Raw genomic sequence first — 15,453 nt, forward strand, 5'->3', positions numbered from 1 at the left:
TTTCTAACTGAAATGGACTTAAGGGTTCTCTGTGTATTGGTTGCAGTGGCCTATGTAGATGCTAGTGGTACGTTTTTGAGCCATGGGTTATAACTTCATAATATATACGTATACACATTTAAATACGATACAGAGAATTCTCTACAATACAATCAAAAAGAGTAAATATAGTGACTGTAATTTTGCGTAATGATTCAGATTTCGAAAATTAAAGTTTGATTATTTATCGCAAATATGGCGAAAAGTTGAATTTGTAAATCTTATTGTACTTTGAAATTGTTTTAAATTAGTTATTTAAATATTTTGTTGAAGCTCGGATTCTACATGTAAAGTCAGAAAATAAATATGACATATTGTTATTCATTTTTATTATATGCTTAACGTTTGAAATGGGTTTTTATTATATTCTGTAATCATTGCTATAAATATTTATTTGATAAGCATGTAACTATATTTGCGACAATTGAAACGTTTACAGCTCGTTTCATGTGTTATTTTCAACCGACGACTTGGACGTCTGCTATGCAACACTGTCTTAATGGATAGATTATCCGGATTTATACAATTGGCTACTTTAATTTGATAAAGTGCTGCCCAAATGTTAAATCGGTTAAGCAAACTTAAGGCAGTGTCGAAGCTCACATTTAGAACATTTAAGTTGATAAAAAGTATACACTTAATCACAAAGCAAACAGCATATATTTGTATTTCATTTTCGATGTTTATGCTTGATATGAGTTGTGAGTTATTGTTTACTACCAACACCATTGCGACAAAATGCTGGCAAACGAAAACTAGGAACAGGTATTTACATACACTTCAAACTATGCTCGATCGCGACGCTTTAACGAATTCTTTAGTAATATACTAATTTATCTCTGTCAGAAGTCTAAGAGATGCTCCGTCGTAACGGACGTCTGAAGATACGTCTGGGTCGTTTTAGACCTGAGAGCGACACTAGTTACCTACTTGTTTGTCATAATCTATAACTGAACAAAAGCAATACAAAACATTTATTATATAATGTTAATGCACAAACTTGTGTCAGAGATACGATTAAATAATAGAAAACAATCTAATTTTGTTTATTACCAACCTCATCGTAATGGAACCAATATGGCATATCACACCATGTACCTAAATAATAATGTTTTTCTGGTTTTGTCTTTCCAAATTTAGGTACACAAGAAATCAAAGCGCTGTAGGCACTGAAGGCCTGGGGCTAGGTTTAATGTGACGTAAAATGAATTTACGATGTTTAGTCCGAATTTCTCCCTTTGTCCGAATTTATACGGATTGACCCCAGCGGTTGAGTGCAGAAGCTCAGAGACTGTAAGACAAAACAATAGCTGTGCATATACTTCAGTGTACATAGACGGTGGAGGACAACACGATACTGGTTGTGGGAACGATAACCTTTTGTTCAAATATACAGATCTGGTAGAGGTTCGTCTACATAGGCGGTGAAGATATACAACAACAACAACAACAACATGGCCGCAAAAAAACTGTTATTGTTGGCATCAAATAAATCACTTTCAATAGCCTAAAATAGCTTTCTATTACATAATTAACAGATCAGGAAAACACTCATACTTCCTTTGCAATGTTTATACAAAAGAAAATCCACTTAAGCCCAAGTCCCACTTTTGCCGGTAGAGCCCCGGTCCATCCCAGTTTGCTAACGCCGGTCGACCGGCGAGGACCGGGATGATTCGTATAATTTTTTTCACGCAGTCACACTATTTTCCGGTGCCGCCCCGGTTGAAGCCGGTCAACAACCCGGCAGAGTCCCGGTCAACCCGGACTGGCTACGGTTTATCCCGGTGAAGCCCCGGCAGAGCCCCGGTTGTCGCCGGTAGGGCCCCGTTGAAAGCCGGCAGCGTCCCGGCATAGCCCCGGTTGTCGCCAGTAGTGCCCCGGTTGATCCCCAGTGAAAGACGGCAGAGCCCCGGTATACCGTTACACCGCCGGCACTAACCGTGTCTATACCGGCATCATTTTCTTTTGTTAACGCAGAATAAAATAACAATATCTTAAAATATGTTTATAAATACCAAATGTCACGATTTCAAAAAATGTATCAGAAAAAAAATCTTCTTAATGTCTCCGTAGACACTCGTATCTCTTTGGCCTATACCGTCGAGTGATAAACTTATTCTTGCATGAATATGCAAACAATTATAAAAACTATGTCGTAGCCAATGCTTAGCAATTTTGCTTCAATAATATTTGTTTACGTTTTATGACACTGCCATCTTATATAGTGATGTTTTGTATGTACAAGGCGGGTTATTGAGATCTGCGAAGAACTTATTTGATTGCGGATTAATTACCGCCAAGTGGTAAATCGGACTTTTGGGAATTCATTCATTCGTGGGTTTTGGCAGCCAGCCAATTCTGACTGTCTCAGAAATTTGTAGCATTGCTATGGCCTAAGGGCTACGCCCCTGGCCAAAAACATGTCATGGATCATTAGGAATAGTCAATGTGTACACAGAGACTCGCACATATATTTTAGATTTATCAATAAATTATAATTATGGATAAAAAACGTTCATTTCATTATTTAAGTTATATTTTTCAGACAAACATCGGGTCAGCATCATTAAAAACACGCATTATGACAAACAATGAGGAGTTGATAATTCATATAATGCTATCAACACACCGACGGTGCGACACACCATAGAGTCATACAACTAATAAACGGCCTCTAAGATTGGGGAAGCGGGCAACGACAACGAGCGAGGCCTGGTCTAGGGGAGATAACCCTGGGTTATGGTTAGGTTTGGGTTAGGGTTAGGGGTCGGGTTACGGTTAAGGTTAGGGTTAAGGCTAACCCTAACTCTAACCCAACCCCTAAACCCTAAGATTGTCAAGGACCCCTGTTTGTTATAACCTCAAATGCAGGTCAATGCCTCCCCAATTGCAACTACAGACGATCTTCGACAAAAAGCCTTTGAGACATAACCACTGCCCTCACCCACCCCTCACCTGCTACCACCCCCCTCCCAAAACCAACAAAATGACTATTTGTGATACAATAACAAAACAAAAAAACGTGATTCGAAATTGGGAGAGGGGTTCAGCTGGAGTAGGATGGCATCTTATGCCGAGTGCCAGTGGACATATCAACGTTTCCTTTCATTTTCTTAATGACGTTTACCTTATATGTTTCCATTCCGTAGTGGACTTAAGGCACACCGTTTACTTCAATATTTTTGCATCGCAATCGAGATGCCCATGTACCTGTACAATTATTCGTATTTTGCGTTAGCATGTACGGTTGTATCGCAGTATGAGCAATTATAATTGTGTAATTATGTATAATGCCATGCTTACCCGTGAACAGAACAAAAAACGTTGAACAAGGGTAGAGTATCATTGATATTAGGATACTTGATAATTTCAATGCAGGCTATGTAAAACTAAGCATGATTTTAATGTATGCGGTATTTGTGTTGCAAAACATGGGCGGCAATTTAAAACACCTTCGAAATATAAAAAATGTCCGCTTACGATGAAACTAGAATGTCAACTGTTTAGACAATGCGATCTAAAAACTAACTCACATGCAATAATTGAATTTCAGAACGTAAAACAGTATATTCCTACCATCACAGGGATAAAATGATTGAATAACTTATTAAGTAATTTGAATTCTCTTTAGCTCATCGTTCTTGTACTATAACATGTTTTAAGCCCGTTTTAAAACAAACATATTGATTGGATTGGATGACAGTTATGAATGACAGATATGTCGTCAGGCTGCCAGGGATCAATTGCGGTCTACCAAATGTTGGATCGTACTCCGATTACGTTGGGTCAGATTTGTCTCTATATACTATTTCGGCTAACCATTCCCTGTAAAAGACAGTAAATAAGCAAACACACAAAAATTAAGTAAGATATGGCGCTAGATTACTTTAGTTCGACACAAACATCGTGTTTGGTGCTAAATAAGAGTAATAGTAAATGCATTTTTGGACGAGGTATACACAAATAATATTCGAATTTACTTATCTGTCTGTGTGATGTAAAAAAATACCACACATATATGGATTTCATCAATAAAGGAAAAAAAACGACCCATTAGTGAATTATTATTTATTTGTAGTGGACGAAAACGATGCAAACTTAACAATCATTTGAACAAAACACGCACATCAAAACAGAAAGGCCTCCACACGGTTTCCTTAATCCCATGTCCAATCTTGTCATTATGACCAATGTAAACAATATCTTCTGATTCGGGTTTGACGTCACTGTCCAACGATGAGACGTTCATACTTGGGTAACATGAGTCTATCGAACTTTCGTGGCTAGAAAACGCGACGCCAGAATTATTCAAAGGAACAGTCCAAGCTTTACAATACCCTCTAGGAAGCACGTTAGGATTGGTAATTGGTGAAAGTCCAGGAGTGTTCAGCGCGTATAACGACATTTTGCTCACGTCATTCGCCCTCACAGGTGTAGACATGTTATGTTCCCCAGGAATTTGATTTCTGACACATCTTTGAGGAACATTCAGCGCCATTTGTAAATGATCATTCAGTGCGCTGATCTTCTTCAAGTCTGTCGATTTCTGAGCGGTTAGGTACGTCATAACTTCATTTGCACAAGCCTGGAAACCGGATAAATAGGCTGTCGACTCGGTTGTCTTGGATACTGAACAGTGGCGCTGTTGTAGGTGCTCAGGGTGTAGCACTGTGAGGTCTAGAATGTCTTCCTTGTCTACACGCGTCATGGAAGAAGTCTGGGGTTACGAATGAAAATTGTATTGTGCATTTGGAAAATAAAACGAAGACTTATATCAATGTTTATGCATTTGTTGTATGTATAATATATATGCTAATTATTTGTGGTTAGTTCATTTAAGTTTCACATCTATAATAATTGCACAAAATTAACAACATTGTATGTTAATGTAATACACGCATATTGAACTAATGTTGAGCCCTTTACGCCTTGCCTTTGCTACTTGTATGTGAACAGATAAGATATCCAACAACATACCTTGTCACATGCAAAAATGCTGCAATTTGAGGTGATGATGACAGTGATAATGACCTTGTCTTAACAGTTACCTTTATTAGAAGTATACTGGTGTTGATTGAGTTACTATTTCCGCAACAAATACCGTTATGTCTACATTACACATGCATCTTGAATTTTTGACTAAATAAGTAATAACAAATATGCGTTACCTGTTCTCTGATGGTGTCCGTTATGAGCCGCTTCAGTTGGTCGATGCTGTGGTTCATGCGCTCCCGTCGCTCCTTCTCCACCAGCGGCTTCCGGATCTGAAAACACAGGATCCTATGGCGTTATTGTTGGAGCTATATAAGATGCGTGAATAGCATAGCATATTGAATTATGCAAATTTTGAGATTGATTCTATGATAATGGTAATATTTCGTCGGTAGTTAATTGATTCTTCACCTATATACAATTCTTTCTGTAAATTCACCTTTTGTGATGTACTGAGCAACAGCCGTTCGAGTATGAAATTGCAACTTGTCTCGAACCACTTGCAAAATTGCGTTGTGCATAATATTAAATGCGATCACGTTAAAAGCTGACGTTTTAAAATATGTGTTATAATTATGCGCCACTGCTTCGATTGGTACTTCAAGATTAATGTTAGATGGTCTTGGATATATTTCCCTTTCGAGGATATATTTCCCTTTTGAATGGTAAACAGATGTAGTCTAAAAGACAGTTTGCAGTAGGTTATACAAAGTTCCATATTAAAATAACATTCAATTTGTAATGATATTTGATCAAAGCTCACCTTTCTCAAATAGCTGGAGTTCTCCTTTCCACATTTGTGCAATACAGACATGTTCATCGTGTATGGAAACAGCGAAAGTAACTCTTGCTCAAGAGAAAATCTAAACAACTTTAAACACCAATTTGAATTTGCGATATTTTTCTATCTTAGTTGATACTATTTTGATACTACGAGATATGAATCAAGACTTATATACCCCACTTACACGTGTCAATTAAAGGCACGAGTTGACCGTCATTAACACGTCACGTGGATATCCTTAATTAGCAGCAAACATGTAATAAACGCGTGACAAACACGTAACACTTAAGTAAAACGAGTCAACGTGTGCCACAAAGTATGTATCAATAAAAGACCAATTAGTTATATAAATTAAAGGAACAATTTAAGTATTTTTCCAATAAAATAACACTTTACTCAAATTAATTGATAATTTATCGGCGGATAGAGTAGAAGTATGGGCACAGGAATTTAATAATAGTTATTATTCTCTGATTCATGTAATAAATACTGTTGTTCTCTCCAAACTGTTCAATCCAACCTGTTCGAAGCACCCAACACATCATATGTAAAGCGACTATGTATAAGCATCAATTTAAAATAATACTACTATTTAAACTTTTCAATTTACCAGTTATATTTAACATATTTTAAATTAGTTTTAATTAATTAAATTAAGTTAATAAATTATAGGCTGTGTTATAAGCTGTGCGTTATGTGAGTAAACTATCAAATAATGTGTCCATGGATTCGTAAAACAAAAAAGAACTGTTAAAAATAATGCTGATATGTTTTATGTAATAAATACCAGGCGTTAAGTACCATTCATGAGCCCAATACATACTTAATTGAAAGTTACAGATACAATATACAATTTTTGTATGCTTGCCGGCACATTAACTCTTTTTATTACAACCTATTTTATTCGTAAGCTTCATTTAATGTTGATCTCATACGCCTGTCCAAGTAAACATTAACATATAAATATATGAGCATTTTCTCTGACCAAAGCAGTAAACAAATCATGTTTATTAGGAGGTAAACAACACAGCTAATACATAGGTTTATTTTTTACTTGAATTCTTGAACAAATACTTACATTGTATGTCTATCTAAAATATATCAATAAATGTACAAACCATATATTATCTTGTATGAAGTGGATGTAATTATGACATCATATTTAATTAGCTTTTGTCTCTTACAAAAGAAAAAAACGAAGTAACACCACATCAGCTTTTGCACAAGCATGTATAAAGGGACTATGTTGTTAAACTTTACAAACAATAAAACAAATATAAAAGTTATATAAAAAAAAAATCTTAAACATATTGTCAATATAGTAGAATAAAACATACATCTTTGATTTACACTTTTTGCGTATAATTGTATACTTTAAATGTAGAATAATTATTGCTTAATACTTTTTTTTCAAATATACCAAAACAGTTCACGAGACCGTTATATTTCCCGATGTGATTCTCTTACCCTTCAAATGGTAGCCTTCACCATACTGTGGCTTAATAGTTCCATCCTTTGTATGATATAAACGTCCTGAGAGTTTAGTGAGAACTGATACGACATAAACAACAAAATTGCAATACATGCTTAAAATTTGGACCTTCTAACATTGACCTTGAGTTGGCATGACTGGCGTCTGTACATTGTATGAATCAAAAAACACTTGAGATACGGTTACATTACCATACTTTTAAGAGCATATGGGATCGTATATGAGTCGAGCGGACACAATAACTGTACATGTGAATGAAGGCTAATACCTTGATGACTGGCTTATAATGAATTCCTTCATATTAAGGTCCCAAATGAGAAAAAAATGATCAAAGTTTCACGTCGATTCTTTTAAGAGTACAAGGGATATGAAGACTAATACATAATACCTTTAATTGTGACCTTAACCTAAGGTTAGAATGAATCTGCGCATTTTAATAATTACCTAAACACTTAGGGCAAGTGTTGTGCAAATAAATCCTTCAAAAAGTACCGGTATATAAGATATCGAGTGGACTCACACATGGAGGCTCAAAACCTTTGGCGTTCTCGTTTGACCTTGAACCTGAGCTGGTATGACTCAGTACATGTACTTTATTAAGTAACGTAAATACTTTAGCAGTTTTCATGAATATCTGCAAATGGTAGAGTATATATCGACTCTACCGACAGACTGACGACGAATGACAGTCGTAAATTTTCCCCCATAAAGCTTTGCGATGGGGGAATAATAACTGACCAACATGAAATATATTTATGTATAAATTACATTCTAATCACACTCGTCAACACCTAAATAACTCCTTATTTAATTTGCACAAGCGATCAAAAAATAGACACAACCAGAATACTCACTTTGAACGTTATTGTAATATATTGTTCAATAGAAAAACAGATCATTATACCAGTTCACAGTTGCGTCATTAATGTGTCAAGAAATGCCGAGCCGCAATGTTTCGCGAAGAACAACTTGCGTTATTCTTTTTGTACCTTGATAGCGCTCCCGTTGTGTTGTTGTTTCTTTGTAAAATAATGCTCTTCTTAACAACGTAACGTGTGAACGTGATCTAAATGTCATTAGGTGAACAGATATCCGAACCACCGACGAATGAACCTACCGGTGCTCGCCACAGCATCTACCCCATAGAGATAAACTGTATGCCGCGCAGTAAGACACTGTCCCATTTAAATAAGCCGTGGAATGTGAGATATAGATCAACAAAAATTGACTGCAATAAAAGAACGCCTCGAAAGTACGTGACTTCGTATTTATTCATAGTAGTACATCAATATCAAACTTAACAAGAAAAACATATAACAGTCTATATAAGGATTCATTTTAAACTAAAATGGTCTCCAGAATGAATCCTTAATCACGTGACCAATGTCCAATAGAAACATCGACTTCAGATATGACGTCGCTGTTTTCCATAGATGAAACATTCATACTCGAGTAACACGAGTCCGATATACTCTCGTTGCTTGAGAGCGAGACGCTTGAATTGCTTTCTGAGAAAGGTCGCTCATGGTAATATCCTTTAGAAAACGCACTTGCGTATGTGATGGGAGAAAAATCCGAAGTGTATATGTCGACATTTTGCTGACGTCATTTATTCTCACTGGGGTAGACATCTGATATCCACCGGGCATCTGATTTCGAACACACTTTTGAGGAGCAGGCTGCGTCGCTTGTAGATGATCACTCAGCGCTTTGATCGTCTTCATATCGGCAGATTTCTGAGGGGTAAGGTACGTGATTACCTCCCTTGCACAAGCTTGGAACCCGGATGTGTAGGCGACCGACTCTGTTGCCATGGAAACTGAGCGGTGGCGTTGTTGAAGCTGCTGAAGGTGAAGCACTGTGAGGTCCAGAATGTCAGCCTTGTCATGGGAGACGTCTGGGGATAAGAATAAACAAATGTATTGTGCATTTGAAAAATAAATCAAAGACGTAATGCTTTAGGCTACAGTATATGTTCAAACATACTGTGTCAGTGTCTTAAATTGCAAATGCATGTTTGCTATAATCAAATAAAACTAGTGAAGCTTTTAAATAATGAGTACAATGTATCTACTTTTTATAAAAATGCACATTACTGGATATGAACTAATTTATTGAAGTTACCTCGTAAAACAATTACACTAGTTCGACATCTTTGTCTGAATTATAGTCCAATGCAAACAACCATTAATTGAACTAGTAAAACAAAGCTCACTACAGATACACTTATAGTACATATATGACAAAACGCATTCTCAGTATGGAAAATTTACAGGTAATACAATTTACACCTAGACACAGTTAAATGTTTTATTTAAGCTTCTCAGAGCATGTGCCCTTAGCCTTCAAGTAGTTTATTAGATCCCATGTGTCATTTGCGACTTTAAATCGTAAAATAACGTCGTTGTTCTTACGAACTTCTTCTGTAGTTGACTCACCCCTCCCCCACATTGCTAAAGTCGTTGTTTTTTTAAAACTTGTTCATCAGTAGAATTTTTCATGTTCGTATCCAAGCCACGTGAAAACACAAAACCAGTATCAGTACATATTAAATCAAAGTATTTGCGACTATGGGGTTTACATCACGAATGGTTCCATAAATCTTTGATAAAAGCAAAATTGCAAACCAGCAATTGTTGTTTAGTATACCCTCGTTCGTGTTATGCCTCCCAGTAATCCAGTCCCTTGGCATCTCCCGTGTGCAAAAAAGAGTGAAAACTGATTTATATATCATTTTGTAGGTAAATGTCTGAAGTGTCAGAAAATTTTGGGTGGACGTGCCGTGAGATGGTACGTTGTTTGTATTTCAAGATGGCGTCCAAGATGGCCGCCATAAATGATAAAAAAATCCAATTATCTGTTTTTCAGTCTGAATTTTCTGAAATTGAAGAAAATGGCAGTCCTTATTTTCAATATATCAGCATAAGGACAAGTCTGAACAACTTAATATATTACTGCTCGCCACAACATCTACCCCATAGAGATAAACTGTATGCCGTGAAGTAAGGCACTGTCCCATTTAAATAAGCCGTGGAATGTGAGATATAGATCAACAAAAATTAACTGCAATAAAAGAACGACTCGAAAGTACTTGACTTCGTATTTATTCATAGTAGTACAGTAATATCAAACTTAACAAGAAGAACATATAACAGTCTATATAAGGATTCATTTTAAACTAAAATGGCCTCCAGAATGAATCCTTAATTACGTGACCGATTTCGTCGCCATGTCCAATAGAAACATCGACTTCAGATATGACCTCGCTGTTTTCCATAGATGAGACATTCATACTCGAGTAACACGAGTCCGATATACTCTCGTTGCTTGAGAGCGAGACGCTTGAATTGCTTTCTGAGAAAGGTCGCTCATGGTAATATCCTTTAGAAAACGCACTTGCGTATGTGATGGGAGAAAAATCCGGAGTGTTGAGAGTATTTGTCGACATTTTGCTGTGCGCAATGAAACAGTAAGAAGTTTTACAACAAAAGTAGATACCGGTAAATTATGAAACTGGACAAGATTTGATGAGTTCTATATCTATACTTTACCGTACGCACTGAATAAATATGGTATAGTTTACGATCTTGATGATATCAAGATACACGTACGTCGTGTATAGTTTTGTGCAATAACGTTTAATATTTAAGTAACACGTGGGAAACAATAATAAAACATTAACACCGTGCGTTACCTGTTCTCTAATGGTGTCCGCTATGAGCCGCTTCAGTTGGTCGATGCTGTGGTTCATGCGCTCCCGTCGCTGCTTCTCCACCAGCGGCTTTCGGATCTAAGAACAGAGGGACACATAATGTGAGTGATGCTGTTCAGTGCCCATTAAAAATTCAACGTGTATACCACCATCTTGGCTCTAAAGTGAATTATGAGCTACTTTTTATGACAATAGCAATATTTTGTTGGCAGCGAATTGGGTAATGGCCTGTATTAAATGCGTTTTCTTGTAAACAGGTGTACCCTGATATTACAGATAAGAGGCATTTCTGCTATTAAGTTACAATGCATCCTTTATATGTATGTGTGTTAATGAAACTTCCTAAGAAGCAGAAGTTATATTGTTATACATTTTATGGGTTCGGTTATTACTAAAACTCAAAATGTTTCAGGATAAAATGGTTCTGAAGTCGTGTAATTTACATCTCCATCAGAGGTTTTGTCTTTTTGTAATATTCTTTAATATACATTATCTAAGATTGAAACTTACCTTTCTCGAATAGCTTGAATCCTCCGACTCAGCTTGTTTCATAGTAGACATTTTCATTGTGTTCAAAGCATATCAGTAACAATTGTAAGGAAAAATCGAGCCCGCTATGATTCTTTTTTTAATATTTTCTGTATAACTCTTTCTAAGCTGATAATACTTGTATGCTTCGTGGAGGTATATTATTACTTATATACTAAATTGTTTCGTGTCAATTAAAGGCACGAGTTGATCGTCATTAACACGTCACGTGGATATCCTTAATTAGTTACAAACTTGTTAGCAACGCGTGACAAACACGTACCACTTTAGTAAAACGAGTCAACGTATGGCAACAAAGAGTGGTCAATTATTTCCACTTTGTTTAACTAATGAACTTTAAGTGGCAATCAAATTAAAGTAAATAATGCAATAACACTTTACTCAAATTATTTTGATTATTATTATTTGTGATGGTCGTTGTCACAGCGGTTGAGTAAAATCATGTATTTTATTGTAATTGTCCTCTTTTAAAGTATTAACAACATCCCCCGGTAGAATTGAAAAGACTTAAACACATCGTCGCTTATCCATTCGATAACAAAGACAGTTAACATTGTAATTACAATGTTAAAGGTTCATATAAATATTTTTTTATTAACTGTTCATTTGATGAAGTAAACGTGTTAGTATTAATGAAATAACACGCATTATATTTTCGTGTTAATACAAACGTATGCCTTTGCAGCTTTGCCACACCATTCCGAGACCCATCAAAGTTTATTAATATATCTTTGTAACATTCGATATTTACGCGTATAACACTTGTTTTGCATTTCTTTTTTTCTGTAAATATGTGATTACTGGTAGCAGACTTTGATATAAGCCAAAGCCAAGTTCCAACAATAAATGTGTATTGATATATCCAAGACCAAAATGTTGGAAATTAAGTATGGATTATGCGACAGAAAGGAATACAGCTTATAAAGAATTCTTACACGGCATGTGCCAAATTTCATATAAACAAAGAAGAAAATCGTCTATGGGTTCTTCTGCAATAATTATGGGTGGAGCTTATACACTGAAAGCACGCGCTGTAACTAAAAAAAACATGCCGATACATTTTCCACCAGCCTAATAATCCGGTATTTTAAGTCAAATAAACTATTCTGTTCTGTTCTGTTCTGTTAATGAAACTTCCTAAGAAGCAGAAGTTATATTGTTATACATTTTATGGGTTCGGTTATTACTAAAACTCAAAATGTTTCAGGATAAGATGGTTCTGAAGTCGTGTAATTTACATCTCCAGCAGATATTTTGTCTTTTTGAAATATTCTTTAATATACATTATCTAAGATTGAAACTTACCTTTCTCAAATAGCTGGAGTCCTCCGACTCAGCTTGTTTCATAGTAGACATTTAATTGTGTTTAAAGAATATCAGTAACAATTGCAAGGAAAAATCGAGCCCGCTCTGATTTTTTTTATTTATTTTTTTTTTCTACTTCCGGTCAAGATGGTCGACATTTTTTTTCTCTGCTGTGAAAAAATTTAAATTAAAAACATATACAACCAAGACAAACGTTTTATAATATTTTAATAGCATTAAATAAGATGTGCAACAATGGATCATTCAAGCAATAAAAACTTGTACAATAACAGTGAGTATGACGTGTTTGTGACAGAAAACCGGTTTAACGTTCTAGCAAACAAAGGAATGGCCGACTCAAGAAAACGGGCACGAGTAAACACGGGCAGTCAAAGTACTCAAGGTGAGGAGCATTCAATATCACAACATGAATATGGAAGCCTAAATACTGATGATAAACTGTGTGTAATGTTTGCACGGATGAGCAGTATTGAACAGAAAGTTGATGACTGTCTGAGCTTACACAACCAAGTGAAATCTATAGAAAATTCAGTATACCAACTGTAACCAACATGATGTGAGACTGAAATTACTCGAATATAAGTCAATTGATTTAGAAGCAAGAAGCCGGAGAAATAACCTAATTATAGGTGGCATAGATGAAATGAAAGGTGAAGACTGCCATTCTTTAATTGCCAGGTTCCTGAAAGACAAACTCCAAATTGACCCATGCCCTGCAATCCCTAGAGCACACAGGCTAGGTAGATTCCGCTCAAATTCTACAAGAGCTATCATCGTTTATTTCCTTGACTTTAGAGACACAGAGCTTATATTGGCAAATGCAAATAAATTAAGAAATACAAATTTTCACATAAATAGAGACTTCCCAAAAGAGATTGTAAATGCTCGCAAAACTCTGTGGCCAGAGCTCAAGACTCCGTGGTATGCATCCAAAGAGCAAAATAAGCATTGTCTTCCCAGCAAAGATAGTGGCAGATGGTTGTGTCGTGGCAGACATGTTCCCTGATTGGAGCCAAGTCCTAAATGGCGACAGAATCACGACCAATGTCCACCATTCTCCAAACGGCAACTATAGTCACCAATCACTTAGTTTGAAACCCCACCAATACGAAGTGAACCACAAATCTGTTTATGGCAATGAGACGTCCATTCCACATGCCACGCAGCACAACTATTCTCCAAACAGCAACTATAGTCCAAAATCACTTAGTTCAAAATCCCAACAATTTGAAGGGAACCATAAGCCCGCTTCTGGCGATGAGGTGCCCACTCCACAAGTCACGCAGCACAGTCAAATCCAAAATACACAGTCCATAGAGCACTATGAAGGAGCCCCAAATCCAACAGTCCAGGAAATCCACACCAACAAAATAACCTCCTCGTCAAATGGACATACACACATTTCCAGGCGTCCTCAATCTGAATCTCCTGCTCCAGCAAGAAGACGCACACACGCCCCGATAAACCAAAGATCGTCTGCCTCGGGGGAATCCGCTTTCCAGCGCCCATGGACATCAAAGGCAAAGAACACCCAAACAAACACTGATCGATCTGCAGCAGGTGTTAATTCCAGAACTCTCCAAACTGCTCACACAAACACTAATGAAAACGATGTTCATTTGGATCCCCTGAACACGAGCTGTGCAAATCCCTCGAACTCTCACAAATAGGCCCAAGGGGGGAGAGGCGCTCTGCGTAACCTGAAATCAGAAACAAACTTAAAATTATGTTGTCTGAATGTAAGTGGCCTGAAAAAACGTTTAAATTACCCTGAATTTGTTGACTTTGTAAATATGTATGACTTGTTTTGCATTTCAGAAACACATCTTGATGAATATGACATTGTTGATCTTAATGGCTTCCATTTAATATCCAAACACAGGATGCAAAATTATAGAAGAAAATCAGGAGGCATTGGTATATATATAAAAGACAATATTAGCCAGTATGTTCACGCTGTCCCAAATAACTCGGAATACATACTCTGGGTTTCTATATCCAAAAGCTTATTCAATTTAGATGAAGATATCTTACTAGGTGCACTGTATTTGCCACCAGAAAATTCAAGGTTTTTTAATGAAGACTTGTTTAACGTTTTGGAAAATGAAATCAATGACAAATGCAGTAACTTTAAATATGTTTGCATAGCTGGCGATACAAATGCGCGAACAGGTTCAATGAAGGATTTTATACGCTCTGACCCACACCTTAACAACCTGTTTGATATTGACGAAGAAATTCAACAACAACTTGATAAATGTGTTATCCTGGATAATCTTTCAATTCCACTCACAAGGGTTTCCCTAGACAAAAAAACAAATATGCATGGGTTCCGAATGCTCGATATCTGTAAAAACTGTAACATTTTTTTCCTCAATGGTAGACTATACACAGATAAAAATTCAGGTGCCCTCACTTTTCGAGATAAGTCTGTCATTGATTATGTCATTGCAACAGCCGATTGCTTCACAAACATTACCTCATTTGAGATTATTGAAACAGATCCCTTATTCTCTGATGGACACAGCGCTCTTACATGGACCTTTAGAATATTGA

General features: G+C 36.4%; 1 protein-coding gene across 1 annotated transcript; it reads right to left on the reverse strand.

The window, feature by feature from the left end:
• Positions 1-3,088: 3,088 nt before the first annotated feature.
• LOC127840538 (protein deadpan-like) lies at positions 3,089-12,918 on the reverse strand. Its single transcript, XM_052368952.1, has 6 exons — positions 12,877-12,918; positions 11,005-11,100; positions 9,071-9,190; positions 5,211-5,306; positions 4,380-4,759; positions 3,089-3,092 (listed from the first exon to the last, which is right to left on the reverse strand). Exons 1-6 carry the CDS (start codon positions 12,916-12,918, stop codon positions 3,089-3,091), a joined length of 738 nt encoding a protein of 245 aa, XP_052224912.1.
• Between the last annotated feature and the right edge of the window lie 2,535 nt (positions 12,919-15,453).

The sequence above is a fragment of the Dreissena polymorpha genome, chromosome 8 (assembly GCF_020536995.1).
Source record: "Dreissena polymorpha isolate Duluth1 chromosome 8, UMN_Dpol_1.0, whole genome shotgun sequence".
NCBI classification, from domain to species: Eukaryota; Metazoa; Mollusca; class Bivalvia; order Myida; family Dreissenidae; genus Dreissena; species Dreissena polymorpha.